At 39.8% G+C, this 20,147-nt stretch overlaps 1 protein-coding gene across 3 annotated transcripts in view; it reads left to right on the top strand.

The window, feature by feature from the left end:
- The window catches only part of cep112 (centrosomal protein 112), a 213,735-nt gene that overhangs the window by 47,479 nt on the left and 146,109 nt on the right, over window positions 1–20,147 (top strand). For all 3 annotated transcript variants that reach the window (XM_049468124.1, XM_049468123.1, XM_049468125.1), the window contains exons 12-16: window positions 10,134–10,288; window positions 10,694–10,823; window positions 13,201–13,293; window positions 13,487–13,546; window positions 15,824–15,903. In XM_049468124.1, the coding sequence (XP_049324081.1) occupies window positions 10,134–10,288; window positions 10,694–10,823; window positions 13,201–13,293; window positions 13,487–13,546; window positions 15,824–15,903 (518 nt within the window). The remainder of the gene's footprint in view (window positions 1–10,133; window positions 10,289–10,693; window positions 10,824–13,200; window positions 13,294–13,486; window positions 13,547–15,823; window positions 15,904–20,147) is intronic.

Below are 20,147 nucleotides of genomic sequence, written 5' to 3'. Positions count from 1 at the left end.
TGCTGGAGCAGCATTAGCATTAGCCGCTAACCGTGCTAAGTGCTAGTTATATCAGACTGTAGTCTGTAGTCCGTAGTCCTTGTTAAAATAAGCTATGTAGGATGAACCGCTAGCTGATATCGTCCTGGCTTACTGGAACACCCAAGGTTCCCCAGTGTAGTGCTATGGGCTAGTGCTAGCGGTTAGCCGCGAATGCTGCTGCACCTAGCCTTAGAAACTCACTTTAATCCGGTGCTCCTTATGTATGAATTCAATCAGTCAGGTATTAAGGAGCAGTAAAGCCACATCGCTGAAATACAGAGTTATACAGGTTATACAGGAGTTCTGTAAAGTTTCTCCAGCACTAAGGCTGGGTGCAGCAGCATTAGCATTAGCATTACAAGCTACATGGGATGAACTGCTAGCTGATAACACCCTGGGTTAGCGGAGCACTTATGGATCCTCAGTCTACCGCTGTCGGGCGGCATTTATTAGCGCTAACCGCGGCTGGTTATCGCTGCTAACCGTTTTCTTTAACGTTGACAACCCTAATTTTTTGGTTACGATTTAGAAAAAACACATTTTTGAAAACTTTTCAACAATACTCAGCTCTAGTCATCACCTGAAGAAGATCACACACTGCACACACACACTCCTTTTTGTGCTGCTGGCAGTTCGCTGTATTTGGTGAGGTGAGAGGTGTGTGTTGGGCTCTTCAGTGTTTAAAAGCCTGTTTGCTCTACTTTCTTTCATCATTCCTTTGTGTGAGCCACAATCTGTCTGTTCGAATCCCGGTCATGCAGCCTGCCATCAGCCGCCGGAGCCCCTAGAGAGCACACTTATCCTTGCCCTCTCTGGGTGGGTACAGTAGATGGCGCTCTTTCTTTCCCCTCTTTCATCACTTCTAGGGTGATGTGGATCAGCACAAGGCTGCGTCTGTGAGCTGATGTATCAGAACCACTAGAGTCGCTGCGCTTTTCTCTGAGCGTTAGCACTGTGATGCTACTCCGCAATGCTGCATCAGTCAATGTGTCTTTGCTATCGTAACAACAGGAAAAGTACACAAACCTTCGCTGGGCTTAAAACGCAACGCAAAAGTCTAATGTAATGTACTAATCCTGTCTCTTAATTAATCATGGTTGTGGTTAATTTTGGGCGTAACGTGAAATAAACCAATCAGATTGTCTCTTGTTCATCATTCTCTTTAAGAGTAGATCAGGTGAGCTCTGACTTTGGCGGATTGCTATTTTAATGGTGCAGCTACCTGGATGTGTCCAACTCTTTTCAGCAGCTCATTTACGGGAACAGCAAACACCTTATAATCTGATTTATGCAAATGCATTACTTAGCAACCACCTAGCAAAACGTTAGCAACATCATAGCAACACCTTGGCAATGACCTAGCAACTACTTAGAAATATGGCAACCAAGAAGGATACCATAGCAACACTTTAGATAGCACCTCTTATAGCACTGCTGGAGCAGCATAAACACTGGTATAGTGTAGCTCTGTCGGGTGGCATTAGGTTAGCCGCTAATGCTAATGCTCTAGCTTGCGTTACTTAATTCTTGTTTTTTATTTATTATTATTTTTTAAGAATTACAGTTTTGTTTACATAGCTTAACTTTACCTGCTGAATTCAATAGGAAAACATGGTAACACCCCTGTTCCTACTACTAGTTACTAGTGTTGCGTAAAATGTGCCTTATACTGCGAAAAATCCGGTATATTGACCGAAATTAAGAAATATATTCTGATATAAGAATTTATAAGTTTTCCTTCATAGTCTGGATGATTCAGTATTCATTTACTATGTAGGGATCTAGAGAAAATAAATCCTGTGTGCACAGGATCACGTCCGCGGGTGCAGAGCGTGTTCTGACTCAGGTGTGCCGCCGTCTCAGATGAGGGTAGATGTGATTGGACGGATAACGATGGATCCCCCTCTCCTCACCTTTCCCTTATTTCCTCATTCTTCATACCCAGACCTGAATTAACCCTTGTTTCATTCAGTATTTGATTTTTTTTTATATATATTTTTTCCTACATAGTAAATGAAAAGTATCCCCAGTGTTGTCACTTATATTGTGTAAAACTTTCTTGATGAGTATAAACTACAAATAAAAATATTCTCATTTAGAGCATTTATTTACAGAAAATGAGAAATGACTGAAATAACAAAAAAAGATGCAGAGCTTTCAGACCTCAAATAATGCAAAGAAAACAAGTTCATATTCATAAAGTTTTAAGAGTTCAGAAATCAATATTTGGTGGAATAACCCTGGTTGGTTTTTAATCACAGTTTTTTTTTTTCATGCATCTTGGCATCATGTTCTCCTCCACCAGTCTTACACACTGCTTTTGGATAACTTTATGCTGCTTTACTCCTGGTGTAAAAATTCAAGCAGTTCAGTTTGGTGGTTTGATGGTTTGTGATCATCCATCTTCCTCTTGATTATAATCCAGAGGTTTTTAATTAGGTAAAATCAAAGAAACTTATCGTTTTTAAGAGCTCTCTTATTTATTTATTTTTTTCCAGAGCTGTATTTAATACACAGCATCAATAAACTAAAATATTATCATTATATCTTCCAGCTCTACAGTTTATTGACCCCCAAAGATCACCCGCAGTGTTTAATAGCAGTTTGCTGTTCCCGTAAATGAGCTGCTGGAGCTCCTTCACAGCGTCAACCAGCAGCTCAGTTTACTCTGCTGAGAAGAGTTTGTTGGACACGTCCAGGTAGCTGCACCGTTAAAATAGCAATCCACCAAAATCAGAGCGTCCAATCAGCTTCAGTGTTTACTCCGCTTGGTGTTATTAAAGGTGTATTAAAGGGTTAATTGGCGACGTGCTTCATAACTGAAACTCGTCATTCCTCAGCTCGTGCCACGCTTCACACTGAGCACAGACAAAGCCTCTTTACACGTCTTCAGCTCCGCCCCCACCACCCGCCAATCAGCACCTTTCATTACCGCCCACTTTCATCACTTTCATCACTTTCATCAGCCGGGCTGTGTATCTTAAATCAATACGCTGTCATCACCCAGCCGGCCTGCATTCCAGCTGCACTGCCCAGGACACTGCCTTCCATTAAAGATGAGACCGTGTGTGTGTGTGTGTGTGTGTGTGTGTGTGTGTGTGTGTGTGTGTGTGTGTGTGTGTGTGAGTGAAATTAGAAATATCACAGTCTATAACAATAGTACACAAATGCTCATCGCTATCTTACACCCCGAAAACAGTCTATTTCCACTCCTTCCTCCTGACTGGTTTAAACAGCAGCAGAGCTTCTGAATATATCTACACTTACTAAAGACCAACCTAGACAGACGTGAACAGTCAGACGTTCATTGCTATCTTGGCAACATGTTAAAATAGCGATCTGCAAAAGTCAGGGCACACCTGACTCTTAAAGGGAATGATGAGCAAGAGACACATTGTAACGTATCACATTGTAACGTGTCACATTGTAACGTATCACATTGTAACGTGTCACATTGTAACGTATCACATTGTAACGTCACATTGTAACGTATCACATTGTAACGTATCACATTGTAACGTGTCACATTGTAACGTATCACATTGTAACGTCACATTGTAACGTATCACATTGTAACGTGTCACATTGTAACGTGTCACATTGTAACGTATCACATTGTAACGTGTCACATTGTAACGTATCACATTGTAACGTCACATTGTAACGTATCACATTGTAACGTATCACATTGTAACGTATCACATTGTAACGTATCACATTGTAACGTCACATTGTAACGTATCACATTGTAACGTATCACATTGTATCGCACTGTATAATATCGTATTGCATTGTATTACATTGTATTGGATTGTATCACAGTGTATCACATCGTATTGCATTACATCACATCATATTGTGTTGCGTTGTATCACGCTGCATCACATTGTATCATTTTGTGTCGAATCACATTGTTACGTATCACATTGTATCACACTGTATAACATCGTATTGCATTGTATAGTATCACTTTGTATCACATCGTATTGCATTGCATCGCATCATATTGTGTTGCATTGTATTGCATTGCACTGCATCATATCGAATCACATCACATTGTATTATATTGCATTACACTGTAAAGCATCATATCAACTTGCATTGTATTGTTATTGGCATCACATTGTATTGGTTTGTTTCGTATCACAAAATAACACATCATATAACATTGCATCATCACATTGCGTTGTATCATATTGCATCGCATTGTATTGCATCATATGATATTGTACCGCATCATATTTTGATGGAAGGCAAAATAACCGGATTGGGACATCCCTAATCTCATTTATATTTTTAACATATTTATTTATATATATTAGAAAATGAAAGCCTGGGCTCGTGTTTGAGTCTCTGTATATTGTAGATATTTATGGTTATAAAAGTGATCTGGGAGAGTGTGGAGAAGAGTGAGAGTTTAGTGCAGGGGTGTCCAAACTACTGAGGTATTTTAGAAATAGAATGAAAGTTGGCCCGCTGTTAAACAGGTTTTTATAATGTGAGATTCAAAGTTTGAACGCTAGGTGTCAGAAACGGGCCAAAGAGTCTAAAAGCGGAGAGAGTGCGCATTTCTAGCACAGAAAAACGGGCCAAAGAGTCTAAAAGCGGAGAGGGTGCGCATTTCTAGCGCAGAAAAACGGGCCAAAGAGTCTAAAAGCGGAGAGGGTGCGCATTTCTAGCGCAGAAAAACAGGCCAAAGAGTCTAAAAGCAGAGAGAGTGCACATTTCTAGCGCAGAAAAACGGGCCAAAGAGTCTAAAAGCGGAGAGGGTGCGCATTTCTAGCGCAGAAAAACGGGCCAAAGAGTCTAAAAGCGGAGAGGGTGCGCATTTCTAGCGCAGAAAAACAGGCCAAAGAGTCTAAAAGTGGAGAGGGTGCGCATTTCTAGCGCAGAAAAACAGGCCAAAGAGTCTAAAAGCGGAGAGGGTGCGCATTTCTAGCGCAGAAAAACAGGCCAAAGAGTCTAAAAGTGGAGAGGGTGCGCATTTCTAGCGCAGAAAAACGGGCCAAAAAGTCTAAAAGTTGGCGTAATTAAGGAGTTTTATATTAAGAGACATCATGAAATGAAACATTAATTTGAAAAATCTTAGTTTACACAACACTGTCAAAGATAAAGATAGTAAGTCAAGTAAAATGGTGTGTAAATGAAAATAATCAGCAAAATGTATTATTTAAATTGGTATATTTCATTATTTGTTTTATTACAGAGTCTGTGGCCTGTGACTTCAAATATATTTCTCCTTCTGGCCCCCAACAAAAAAAGTTTGGACACCCCTGATTTAGTGATATGTTCTTGATTTACAGAAGTTTGGTATTCAGATATTTTAGAGGACTCTCTGCTCAAGGTTTCTCACTGTACAGGAGGTGGAAGGAAGGAAGGTTGCTCGCTCCACGTTCTGATGAGATGCTCAACAAAGCCTTCACTGATCATCAGACGACTCAGAGCTTAAAAGCTGCTCTCAGATCAGCTCTCGCCTCACACAGCGCTTTCAACACCGCGCGAGAGGGAAGGTGAACCGGTACCGAGTGGCCCGAAGAGACCGGAGAGACCCAGAGCAGAACCGCACACCTTCACTACAGATCAAGCTCAGCGCTGTGCTGATCCACACACACAGTAACGCACCTCCACACCGGCTTCTGTTTAAACATGAGATTTCTGAACAGTGTGTGATGAACGGTGTCAGCGGGGCTACTGTCCATGAGGTTCTGCTGATAAAAGCCTCGAATAAACACAGTTAAAAAAAGTAGAAATTTGGATTTACTTGTAGCTTTTATTATAAGGGTGTAAAAAATGATCAGTATTGCATCATATTGTATAATTCTGAAATGTGTCACATCATAATGTATCCTATTATATCGTATTGTATTGTATCATATTATATTTATCACATCATATGACATCATATCGCATCATATTATCACATTGTATCACATCATATTCCATTGTATCCCATCATTTCGTATTCTCATCTTATCGTATCACAGTGTATCTTATTGTACCGTATCATAACTCTACACTGCAGTGTACCATATCATAACATACCGTCGCGTGTCGTATCATATCACAACATATCCCATCTCATCACATCAGTGTTTCTCAGTGTATCCTATCAAAGTCAAAGTCAAAGTCAAAGTGGTTTTTATTGTCATTTCAGCTATATACAGAGTACACAGTGAAACGAAACAACGTTCCTCCAGGGACCATGGTGCACATAAACACAGTGTAGACAGAACAATAGTGCAACAGTACAAAAGTGCAGACAGACAATACAACACAATACAGACAAAGAATAATAAATAACAAGACAGTGTGCAAATTATGCAGTGTGCAAAAAAGACCGGGTGAGGTAGTAATTACTCTATTACACAGTGTGCAATAGAGTCCAGTGAGGTAGTAGGGTTTTTAGTGCTTTCCATTTTCTGGGGTAAGTGGGGTAAGAGTGTGTGTGCATGTACAGAAAACCATCAGTTCAGTCTCTGCAGTTGAGGAGTCTGATGGCTTGGGGGTAGAAGCTGTTGCAGAATCTGGTCGTGCTGGACCGGATGCTGCGGTACCTTCTTCCCGAAGGCAGGAGGGAGAACAGTTCGTGTGAGGGATGGGTGGGGTCATTCACAATGCTGGTTGCTTTGTGGATGCTGCGGGTGGTGTAAATGTCCGTGATGGAGGGGAGAGAGACGCCGATGATCCTCTCAGCTGTCCTCACAATACGCTGGAGGGTCTTGCGGTCAGAGACGGTGCAGGTCCCAAACCAGGCAGTGATGCAGCTGCTCAGGATGCTCTCAATGGTCCCTCTATAGAAGAGTGTGAGGATGGGTGGAGGGAGACGGGCCTTTCTTAGCTTCTGGAGGAAGTAGAGACGCTGCTGGGCTTTCTTGGCTGTAGAGCTGGTGTTCAGGGTCCAGGTGAGGTTATCTGCTAAGTGGACACCAAGGAACTTGCTCTTAACAATCTCCACAGAGGACCCGTCGATGTTGAGTGGAGAGTGGGTGTGTTGTGCTCTCCTGAAGTCAACAACCATTTCCTTTGTCTTGTCCACATTCAGGTGAAGGTTGTTGACTGTACACCAGTCTGTCAGCCGCTGCACCTCCTCTCTGTATGCTGACTCGTCGCCTTTGGTGATGAGACCCAGCACGGTTGTATCATCGGCGAACTTGATAAAGCTGTTAGAACTGTGTTTTGCAGCACAGTCATGAGTCAGCAGGGTGAACAGCAGAGGACTCAGGACACTGCCCTGGGGGGCCCCAGTGTTCAGTGTGATGGAGCTGGAGGTGCTGCCCCCGAACCGGATCCAGTTGCAGAGGGGGGTGTTGAGGCCGAGCGAGCTTAGCTTCCTGATGAGGTTCTGTGGGATGATGGTGTTGAATGCTGAACTGAAGTCCTTCTTCTCCAGGTGGGTGAGGGAGAGATGAAGAGTAGTGGTGATGGCATCGTCCGTGGAGCGATTGGGACGATACGCAAACTGCAGGGGGTCCAGTGAAGAGGGCAGTTGTGTCTTGATGTTCCTCATGACTAGCCTCTCGAAGCACTTCATGATGATGGGTGTAAGTGCAACGGGATGGTAGTTCTTGAGGCAGGACACTGTGGACTTCTTCGGCACGGGGACGATGGTGGTGGACTTGAGGCACGTTGGGACAGTGGCGCTGCACAGGGAGATGTTGAAGATGTCCGTGAGAACATCTGTCAGCTGGTCTGCGCACTCCCTGAGCACTCTGCCGGGGATGTTGTCTGGTCCTGCAGCTTTCCGTGGGTTGACTCTGCGCAGAGTGTTCCTCACGTCCACTGCAGTCAGGCACAACACCTGCTCGTCCGGCTTGGGCATGGTCTTTCTCACCATCGTGTTGTTTTGTGCCTCAAACCGTGCATAAAAGTTGTTTAGGGCATCAGGGAGGGAGGCATCATGTTCACAGGACGGTGGCATTGTCCTGTAGTTGGTGATTGCCTGGATGCCCTGCCACATGCGCCGTGCGTCACCCGTGTCCTTGAAGTGGCTGTGGATTCTCTGGGCGTGTGCGCGCTTTGCCTCTCTGATGGCTCGTGACAGGTCGGCTCTCGCTTTCCTCAGGGCCACCTTGTCACCCACTCTGAAGGCGCAGTCGCGGGTCCTCAGCAGCGCACGTACCTCAGCAGTCATCCAAGGCTTCTGGTTTGGGCGTGTGGTGATGGTCTTGGAGACAGTGACATCATCAATACACTTGCTGATGTAGCCAGTGACTGATGCTGCATACTCCTCCAAATCAACAGAATCGCCTTCAGTAGCAGCCTCCCTAAACATGTCCCATGCAGTGCACTCAAAACAGTCCTGAAGGGCAGAGATGGAGCCTGCCGGCCAGGTTTTCACCTGCTTCTGAACTGGTCTGGAGCGTCTGATGAGTGGTGTGTATGTTGGAGTCAGCCAAACACACATGTGGTCCGAGAACGCGAGGTGGGGGCGGGGCTCCGCCCGGTATGCGCTGGGGATGTTTGTGTAAACAAGATCCAGCGCGCTCGCTCCTCTCGTTGCAAAGTCCACATGTTGATGGAATTTAGGGAGCACTGACTTGAGATTTGCATGGTTGAAATCTCCGGCGATAATAAACAGTCCGTCTGGGTGTTGTCGTTGTCGTTCAGCCACAATTCCACAAAAACCAAAGCACAGCAGTCTCTGAACTCACGCTAGGTTGTTCGCTGGAGTCGGATGTAGTCCAGTTTATTGTCGAGGGAACAGACGTTTGCCAGAAAGAGCGATGGTATAGCCGGCCGGCTAGGACTAGCCTTTAGCCTCGCGCGGATCCCGGCTCTCTTTCCGTGCTTCTGCTTTCGCTCGCTCCTATTGTACCTTATCCCAACATATAGTACTGTGATGTACCATATCATATATTATATCATATATCATATCATATATCATATCATATATCATATCATATAGCATATCATATAGCATAGCATATCATAACCATATTATAATGTATCTCATTGCATCTCACCATATCACATCATGTTGCTTTGTATTGTATCATGTTATATTGCATTGCATCACATCATAACCTATCCTGTCTTGTTACAATGTGTCCCATCGCATCTCAGCATATTGCATTGTATCGCATCACATTGCATCGTATTGCATCACATTGCATCGTATTGCATCACATTGCATCGTATTGCATCACATTGCATCGTATTGCATCACATTGCATCGTATTGCATTGTATCGCATCACATTGCATCGTAATGCATTGTATCTCATCACATTGTATCGTATTGAATTGTATTGTATCGCATTGCATCGTATCTCATCACATTGTATTGCATTGTATCGCATCACATTGAATCGTATTGCATCACATTGCATCGTATTGCATTGTATCGCATCACATTGCATCGTATTGCATCACATTGCATCATATTGCATCGTATTATCACATTGTATTGCATTGCATCGTATTGCATTGTATTGCATCACATTGCATCGTATTGCATCACATTGCATCGTATTGCATTGTATCGCATCACATTGCATCGTATTGCATTGTATCGCATCACATTGCATCGTATTGCATCACATTGCATCGTATTGCATTGTATCTCATTACATTGTATCGTATTGAATTGTATTGTATCACATTGCATCGTATTGCATTGTATCGCATCACATTGTATCGTAATGCATTATAAAGTGTTGCATTGCATCGCATTGTGTTGTATTGCCACGCATTCCATCATATCACATTGTATCATATCACATTGTTTCACATTGTATTGTATTGCATTGTATCATATGCTGTCGTATTGCATCACATTATTTTGTGTTGCATTGTATCGCGTTTCATCACGTTGTATCACATTGTATCGTATCACATCATAATGTATCACATTGCATTGCATCATATCGAATCACATCACATTGTATTATATTGCATTACACTGTAAATCATCATATCAACTTGCATTGTATTGTTTTATGTCACTTTGTATTTAAAAAAAAAAAAAAAAAAAGGTTGCCAGATATTTCCTGCATCTCTAGTAACATTGCATTATTGGGACATTTCTAAATCTGAGTTTAGAGTGAAATGATTAAATTATTGAGAATTTTTCACAGTATTATGGGTTATATATCTCCTTGACTGCGTGTGCAGGAGCGGACGGTGCGTGAGCTGGAGGCGAGGGTGAAGCAGCTCTCGGTGGAGGTGGAGAATGGGAACCTGCTCAGGCAGAAGGTCACGCAGGAGAAGGCGGAGCTGGAGATCCACATCGCTGCCATCAGTGCTGAACTACAGGAGGCCAACCGCAGGTACCACCTCCAACACCTCCACAACCACCACATTTAGTCCTCTTATCTGGGGAGCTGTTAGTTAACTCGTGGTTTCTGAGGCTGGTAACTATGATGAACTTATTCTGTACAACAGAGGAAACTCTTGCTCTTCTATCCTTTCCTGGGGCAGCCCTGATGAGTACCAGTTTCATCATCATTATGCTTTTGATGGTCTTTTTTATTTCAAAGTTCTTAACATTGACTTTTAGATTGACTTTTTTAAGTCATTTTTGACTTTTCTTTACTTATTTGAGCAGTTCTTGCTTCTCATAATCTGGATTAGAACATTACTCAAATATTCACTATTCACTGTATACCAAAAATAATGAAAAACACTGATTTTAAGGTGTTTTCATATATAAAATGTCTGTGTTTGTATTTTAGGAGTATATCTATGCTGAAGGAGAAGGAAGTGCAGAATGAGCAGTATGAAGAAACACTGCAGAAACTCCACAATAAACACGAAGCCGATATGAACCACTTCCAGCAGGAGCACGCCCTCTCCGCTGCCAAGGTACATTTAATACACACTTTTAATACGGGATGTTTTATTACACACCTTTTACGTAGTACAACCTTCAGCCTCCATACATTTTTATTGCACATTTATAAATGCAAATATAAATCACATCAACTAAATAATCATGTGCAAATCACACCTGACTTTGATGCTGATTCTGATTATGCTAATGCTGATTATGCTAATGCTGATTCTAATTCTAATTATACTGATTCTGATGATTGTGATGATGCTGATGCTGATTCTGATGATGCTGATTCTGATAATACTGATTGTGATGATGCTGATGCTGATTCTGATGCTGATGCTGATGATGCTGATGCTGATGATGCTGATTCTGATGACGCTGATTCTGATTATGCTAATGCTGATTCTAATTTTACTGATTCTGATGATGATGATGCTGATTCTGATGATGCTGATTCTGATTATACTGATTCTGATGATGCTGATTCTGATTCTGATGCTGATGATGCTGATTCTGATTCTAATGATGCTGATTCGAATGATGCTGATTCTGATGATGCTGATTCTGATGCTGATTCTGATGATGCTGATTCTGATGCTGATTCTGATGATGCTGATTCTGATTCTGATTCTGATGATGATGATGCTGATGCTGATTCTGATGATGATGCTGATTCTGATTCTGATGATGCTGATTCTGATTCTGATTCTGATGCTGCTGATGCTGATTCTGATGCTGATTCTGATGCTGATTCTGATTCTGATGATGAGGCTGATTCTGATGATGCTGATTCTGATGCTGCTGATGCTGATTTTGATGCTGATTCTGATGATGATGATGATGATGAGGCTGATTCTGATGATGATGATGCTGATTCTGATTCTGATGATGCTGATTCTGATGCTGATTCTGATTCTGATGATGCTGATTCTGATGCTGATTCTGATGATGATGATGATGATGATGATGATGATGAGGCTGATTCTGATGATGCTGATTCTGATTCTGATGATGCTGATTCTGATTCTGATGATGCTGATTCTGATTCTGATGATGCTGATTCTGATTCTGATGATGCTGATTCTGATGCTGATTCTGATGATGATGATGATGATGATGATGATGATGATGATGAGGCTGATTCTGATGATGCTGATTCTGATTCTGATGATGCTGATTCTGATGCTGATTCTGATGATGATGATGATGATGATGATGATGAGGCTGATTCTGATGATGCTGATTCTGATTCTGATGATGCTGATTCTGATTCTGATGATGCTGATTCTGATTCTGATGATGCTGATTCTGATGCTGATTCTGATGATGATGATGATGATGATGATGATGATGAGGCTGATTCTGATGATGCTGATTCTGATTCTGATGATGCTGATTCTGATGCTGATTCTGATGATGATGATGAGGCTGATTCTGATGATGCTGATTCTGATTCTGATGATGCTGATTCTGATTCTGATGATGCTGATTCTGATGATGCTGATTCTGATGATGCTGCTGATGATGCTGCTGATGCTGATTCTGATGCTGATTCTGATGCTGATTCTAATAATGCTGATTCTGATGATGCTGATTCTGATGATGATGATTCTGATTATGATGATTCTGATGCTGATGCTGATGATGATGATGATGATGATGATGATGATGATGCTGATGCTGATTCTGATGATGCTGATTCTGGTTATGCTGATGATGCTGATTCTGAATTTGATTCTGATTATTCTAATTATTATTCTTAAACTGATGCTGATGATGATGATTCTGATTATGATGATTCTGATGATGATGATGATGATGATGATGATGCTGATTCTAATGATGCTGATTCGGATTATGCTGATGCTGATTCTGGTTATGCTGATGATGCTGATTCTGAATTTGATTCTGATTATTCTAATTATTATTCTTAAACTGATGCTGATGATTCTGATGCTGATGATGCTGATTCTGATGATGCTGATTCTGAATTTGATGCTGATTCTGATGCTGATTCTGATGATGCTGATTCTGATTCTGATGATGATGATGCTGATTCTGATTCTGATTCTGATGATGAGGCTGATTCTGATGATGCTGATTCTGATTCTGATGCTGCTGATGCTGATTTTGATGCTGATTCTGATGATGATTCTGATGCTGATGATTCTGATTCTGATGATGATTCTGATGCTGATTCTGATGCTGATTCTGATGATGCTGATTCTGATGATGCTGATTATGCTGATGCTGATTCTGAATTTGATGCTGATGATTCTGATTCTGATGATTCTGATTCTGATGATGGTTAAAATTCTTATTCTGATGCTGATAATAGTGATTATGCTGAATGTGCGGATGAGGCTGATTCTGATGCTGATTCTGATGATGTTTTTTTTTCAGGCCTCGGAGGTGATTGAGGATCTGGAGCGTATGGTGGCTCAGCTCAGGCAGCAGCTGCAGGACAGTGAACACCGGCGACAGAAACAGCTCAGGGTGAGCACTAGCGCACTACTCTAACTCCGGTTTAACTCTGTAAATTACAGTAAATTACAGTATATAACAGATAGTAAATTACTATATATATATATATATATATATATATATATATATATAGTTTATATAGTTTAATAATCTACATATCTCACAGCTTCTGTCTCTGATTTTTACTGTGATTGTGCTTCACCAGGAGCTGGAGAATAAGATGCACCAAGAGACAAAGGAGCTTCAGCACAGCAGTGAGATAAAGGTAAGATTTTACTTTGAGTAAAATTCATTTAATATCTTAGATTCCATTTACACTTGATCACATCATGTGACTTGTATTCACCATTTAAATATTTTTGAGTCTCCAAAAAATATGTAAACACACCAAATAGTTTTAGAATTCGGTCCCACTTTATAATGTTTCTAATAACTGTGTGGTTACACATTAACAATCATGTATTATGGGTGTAACTACTGGTGAAGTACACTGCATTGTTACAGATTAATTACAGTTATATAGATTATGTAATTAGAAGTGTATAAATCTCAGTTAGACATAGCTACACATTTGTCCATTTTCCAATAATATAATCTGAATAATACACTTATACACCACTTATACTTTTTCTAACAAAAGCTAATAATCTGAAAATGTCTAAATTACAGCTTTGAAAAAAAATCTCTGATTTTGCTATTTATAGGTTTATATTTAAGTAAAATAAACATTGTTGTTTTATTCTATAAACTACAAACAACAATTCTCACAAATTCCAAATAAAAATATTCTCATTTAGAGCATTTATTTACAGAAAATGAGAAATGTCTGAAATAACAAAAAAGATGCAGAGCTTTCAGACCTCAAATAATGCAAAGAAAACAAGTTCATAATCATAAAGTTTTAAGAGTTCAGAAATCAATATTTGGTGGAATAACCCTGGTTGGTTTTTAATCACAGTTTTAATTTTATGCATCTTGGCATCATGTTCTCCTCCACCAGTCTTACACACTGCTTTTGGATAACTTTATGCTGCTTTACTCCTGGTGTAAAAATTCAAGCAGTTCAGTTTGGTGGTTTGATGGTTTGTGATCATCCATCTTCCTCTTGATTATATTCCAGAGGTTTTTAATTTGCTAAAATTAAAGAAACTCATTATTTTTAAGTGCTCTCTTATTTTTTTACAGAGCTATATATAATATTTCTGTCACTTTCCTTCATAAATTGCAAGTTAGAGACCTTGATTTAGGCTTTATTCGTTTATTAATTTGACCCCATATAATATCACCCAAGCAGAAACCTGTTCTGGGTTTGCTGTGTTTCCAGATGCTGCTGCTGTTGGTTGTGATGGGTTTGGAGCAGTGGGTTGTAAAGTGTGGATGGGTTCACTGGGATCACTGGGATCACTGGGTTGTGTATGATGATGTGAAGCAGGGCAGGCTGTCGGGGTTCAGGGGTCAGTCTGGAATTAAAGGGGAACTTCTTTCTGCTCGGTCTGCATTTAGAACATTTACAGGGTTTTTACTCTGTGATCCGTCCCTTTAAAGACCAAAGACTCTTCAAAGCAATCACTCTGTCATAAAACAACGTAAAGAGAGGAAGTGTTCCTAATGAATCGACTGGTTGTAATCAGGTTTAAAGATCAGAGTGAAACACCTGGCCTGCAGACGCTCCACCTCACCTGCAGAGTCTGGAGCTGGGCTGTAAACGTGGGCCGTATACGACTTAACAAGCTAATGGATAAAGGTGATACTTGTAGATGGAGCACATGCTAAACTCTTAAACCAATAGTCATAGGACAGCAGTATGTAAATGGGTTGAAAGTTGTTATGATGTGGAGATCAGCGCAAGCGCAGTATCCAGAATAAGACGAAAAATCCTGTTTTTCATTTTTAGTTTGTGCACTATCCCACCTCTATTCAGCACACTGCTAAAAACAACATCTTAGAAAGTGAAATGATCTAATTTTAAGGCAATAAATCTTAATTTTTTATCTAATAAGAATGTGTGTGATATTATTTTGATTATTTTAGGAATAGTTAACTTACTGAATTTCTTACCTTTTTTTTTTTTTAATTGTAACGTGAAATAAGCCCAAAAAGTCAAGTTATTCTAATTATTGTTTAAGATATATTTTTTATTTATATTTTATTTATATATATATATATATATATATATATATATATATATATATATATATATATATATATATATATATATTATTTATTTAAGACATAAATTTAAGATATAAAATCAGTGATTTTGTTTGATTTAAGTCTTACTTCACTCCTATTTCACAAATGTTTGTGCTTGTTATCATGTTTCACTACAACCCACTTCATTTCATTTCACACTGGATTTCTTCTTTAAACAATCTCACTGTCATAATACAGTACAGTACAGTAATCACCTGCAGAGTCTGGAGCTGGGCTGTAAAGGTGGGCGGTGAGGGACAGCCAGCTGTGTGTTGGGGGTGTTGGAGGGGGCGTGGTCTAGTATGATGATGAAGTGTGAAGTGATTGGTGCTCCCGTCGCCTCGTGCAGGTGCAGGCTCTGCAGGCCGAGCTGGAGAAGGAGCGAGCCGACGCCAGGAGGAGGAGCAACAAGCTGGAGGACGCTCTCAGGTAGGCTGATAACATGCTAATTTAAAATAAATGCTAAATAAAAGCTTTTAAATGCTTTTATCCATTAATATTAATATGATTATACATGAATTTATACTGTTAAACCTCAGATCTTTTACTTTGTAGTTGAAGTACAGCGTTACACAGGAATATTAGCATTAGCCGCTAACCGCTAAGCTAAGCGCTAGCTCTTTCACCGCTCAATGTCAGGTATATCAGATTGTAGTGTGCGTGTTTACTGTGTTAAAAACAAGCTACGTGTTACGAATTGCTAGCTAATATTGGCCTGGGTTACTGAAACACTTAGGGATTTACTAGTGCTAACCACAGCTAGCACTAGCAGTTAGCTGCTAATGCTAATGCTGCTGCACCCAGCCTTAGTGTAAATCTGGAAATCTAAGCTTACTGTCAATAAACAGAAGGGCTTTACTCACCCAAATAAATAGTTTTCAGGAGAGAAATCTGTCTAGATTAACACCTAGCACTCGTTTATCTTTAAAATAAAATATGTTTTATTACAGTTTTGTTAACTTAGCTTAGCTTTACTTAAATTAGTTTGACCTGCTGATTTAGAAGTTCCTTATAGTTAAAATGCGCCTTATAATACGGTGCGTCTTATAGTTTATATATAGTCTTATATATGTGTTTATTTATTTTATCCTCTTCAGTAACATAGATGCTACAAAATACCTTAAATCTGTGATTTTACTTGATTTTAGTTTTACTTTACTCACCCTGAGACTTTGTGCTCATTGCTTATTTATAGCTATAACATATTATATCTCTTTTTACACCAGTTAGAATACAGTAGGTTTATGGGCTACACAAAACTCCCTCCGTCACTTTTATGCAAATAAGCTTATGATGGCCACGCCCCATGTTTACACTGAGTGTTTACCATATGCTTGTGTTAGCTTGTGCTAAATGGTTGTGCTAAACACAAACAAGCTAGTTCATGCTTTATTTATAATTATTATTTGAAGGTTCTTATGCTGACTTCACTTGCCATGCACAGTAGGTATAGATCCCTCACTCAGAAGAAACCTGTTTCACTAATCCTGCTGTGCAGACGGAATGGTCGTTTCATTGTTTCTTTAACTGATCTAGTGGGCGGGGCTCTGGTGGGGGTTGAGAAGTTCTATGCAAACATCTTTTCAGCTGATTCGCAGAAAACGCATATATGGATGCATATATATCTTAGTTTAGATATATTTTTTGCAGTATAATATCCGGTAGAGTGTAAAGTACAGGCTGCAGAGCGGCTCGGCTGGGTCAGAATGTGAGAAATGCTGTGGTCTGGACGGTGGAAGTGGCTGAGCTCAGTGCTGGTGACTGGGAGGGCCGGCTCCTGGTCCTCAGCGTGGCCCTCAGATGTGGTGGAGGAGCCGGAGCACCGGCGGCGCTGCCGGGGCCCAATCCACACCACAGGAATTCAGCCGCGGGGGGAGGAGGAGGCGTGGTGCTGCTGTAACCATCAGCCATAACATTATGACCACCTGCTTGTTTCTACACCCGCTGGAACAGCCAATCAACAGCGTCCTGAGAGTTACGGCCGGTCGATATGGCCCTAAGATAATATCACAATATTTTACACTCAATATTTTACATTCAATAACGATATTTTGATGATAGGGCTGCAATTAATGACTATTTTAGTATTTGAATAATCTGACAATTATTTTTCGGATCGGTCGATTTGTCACGAATATTTTTCCGATTAGTCACGAATATTTTTCCGATTAGTCCAGATTAATCACGGTAATTTTCCGATTAGTAGATTAGTCACTATTATTTTTCCGATTAGTCCAGATTAATCACGGTAATTTTCCGATTAGTCACTATTATTTTTCCGATTAGTCCAGATTAATCACGGTAATTTTCCGATTAGTAGATTAGTCACGAATATTTTTCCGATTAGTCACTATTATTTTTCCGATTAGTCCAGATTAATCACGGTAATTTTCCGATTAGTAGATTAGTCACTATTATTTTTCCGATTAGTCCAGATTTATTTATTTATTTATTTATTTATTTATTAGGCGATTATTCCCGATTATTTTTTCAATCAGTTGATTTGTCCCTGTTATTTTTCCGTTTGGTCGATTGGTCCTGCTTATTTTTTTGATTAGTCCCATTTATTTTGTTTGATTAGTCACAAGTATTTTTTTCGATTGGTTGATTATTCACATTCATTTTTTCGATTAGTCGATTATTTTTTTTTTTCTGTTTTTTGTTTTTTTCCCCCGATTGTCCCACATCACTTAGTATCTTGTGGACACTACGTAGTATGTGGTGCTCCTCAGTTAGAATGTGGTGCTCGCCACATATTATATTGTGCTCACTACTTAGTATCTTGTACTCACTACTTAGTATGTGGTGTTCATCACTTCATGATATGACTAAGAAATGAAGGTAAGGCAATTTTAAGAACTTTGAAAGTAAAACGTTATGATGGTGAAACTGGCACTCATCAGGACCATCCCTGAAGAGCGAGAGTTTCAACTTTTTTTCAAGTTAACAGCTCCTCAGTTAAGAGTTTAGTTTGTTAACACTGTAAAACAGTGTAACACTGTTTTAACTTACTACATTATTCCTTATGTGTTTCTTCATAGTCTGGATTAATTCAGTTTTGTGCTGTAAACTGAATTTTAACTCCGGTATTTTGATGAAAAAGACTGTAGAAATGAGTTTAAACAATAAAAACAACACAACCGAACATCCCTCTCTTTCCCTCCCGCTTGGAGATAATAATAAAATAATAATAAAACGTCCTCTAAATATTTCCCTCTCTTTCTATGCAAATGAAGGGTGGATTTGTGGATTTGACTGGTGCGTTTCCATGGCAACAGCACACAGAAGTACTACAATGCTTGAATACAAAAAAGTGAAACTTTCCATTTTTCATCCTGGTGTTTCTCTGATGATCAGAGGGAATTAGCATGCTGGTGAAAATGCTGCGTGCATGGCGAGTGTGCGGGAATGCGTAAACTGGAACCGGCTGCGTGTGATATTAATAACAAAGAACAATAAAAACAAAGAAAAGCAGGAAAATGACATTGAACTGCTGTATAACCTCTCTTTTAGTGCTATAGCTGGAGTCTCAGCTGCTACAATAAGTGCTACATTAGCAATAAATTCAGCAATCGGGCAGAATTTAGAATCGTTGCAGTTAGGGCTGGGTATCGTTTTAAATACGATGCTTTGAATTTGGTACCGATTAGGGCTGCAGCTATTGATCATTTTTGTAATCGAGTACTCTACTGAAAAATCGATTCGATTAATCGAGTAATCGGATAAAGCATTTTTGCTTGGTTAAAGAGCAATTAAAAAGACATAAGAGAAAACAAGACATTTCACATGAATTACCAATTGGTTTTCTTAAATTACATTTCGTTTAAGTTTGGATTTCTTGTAAGTATTAAATATAGGGCATTATTCAGTAATAAAGGCAGAAACATTGACTTAATGTTGTGCATTTTAGCTTCTCAACAGCGGAGACGTTGTCAGTCCTGTCACTGCATTCTTTTACCACCGAGCCGGTTCTCCAAAATTTATTAGGACCTGTGGAATAATTGTGAAAACAGAAGTATTAAAAATGTTGCTTTTTTTGTTTATTTACATTTTGGACTACTTAAGCGCGTTGTCAAAGTAAAAGTTGTGAAAATTTGGCACTCTGAGTTTTTAAAATTACATTTTTTTAATCGATTTACTCGAGTAATCGTTTCACCCCTAGAACCGATACTAAAACAATACTTTTCTTAATACCTTTTTCTAAATTGTAGCCAAAAAAATAAAATAAAAAATCAATAATTGCGTTTTTACGTCTTTCTAGATCTTGTTTGAATGAAAACAGTGAGCATGTTTGTTTGTGGCGCTTTATTTAGAACAATAACAGCAGAATTACTTTAACTGATTAAACTATAAACCTTTTCTTTAAGCTGATACTGCTGAATCCATTTCAGATTTTAGGAGGTTTTTTAAAGAAATATTAGAATTAGTTAAATTATATTTATATTAGTGGTGTTAATCACTTAAAAATTAGTTATAGCAAGAGACGGCGAGAGAGAGAGAGAGAGGGAGCGAAAGAGGGGGAGACAGCGCAAGAGAGGGAAAGACAGAGTGAGTGAGCAAGAGAGAAAGAGAGAGTGAAAGAGGGGGAGACAGCGCGATAGAGGAGAAGAGAGTACGGGTGAGCGCGAGAGGAAGAGACAGAGCAAGAAAGTAGGAAAGACAGAGTGAGTGAG

Source organism: Astyanax mexicanus, chromosome 19, assembly GCF_023375975.1.
Source record: "Astyanax mexicanus isolate ESR-SI-001 chromosome 19, AstMex3_surface, whole genome shotgun sequence".
Lineage (NCBI taxonomy): Eukaryota > Metazoa > Chordata > Actinopteri > Characiformes > Acestrorhamphidae > Astyanax > Astyanax mexicanus.
This window is presented reverse-complemented; position numbering and strand designations above follow the sequence as displayed.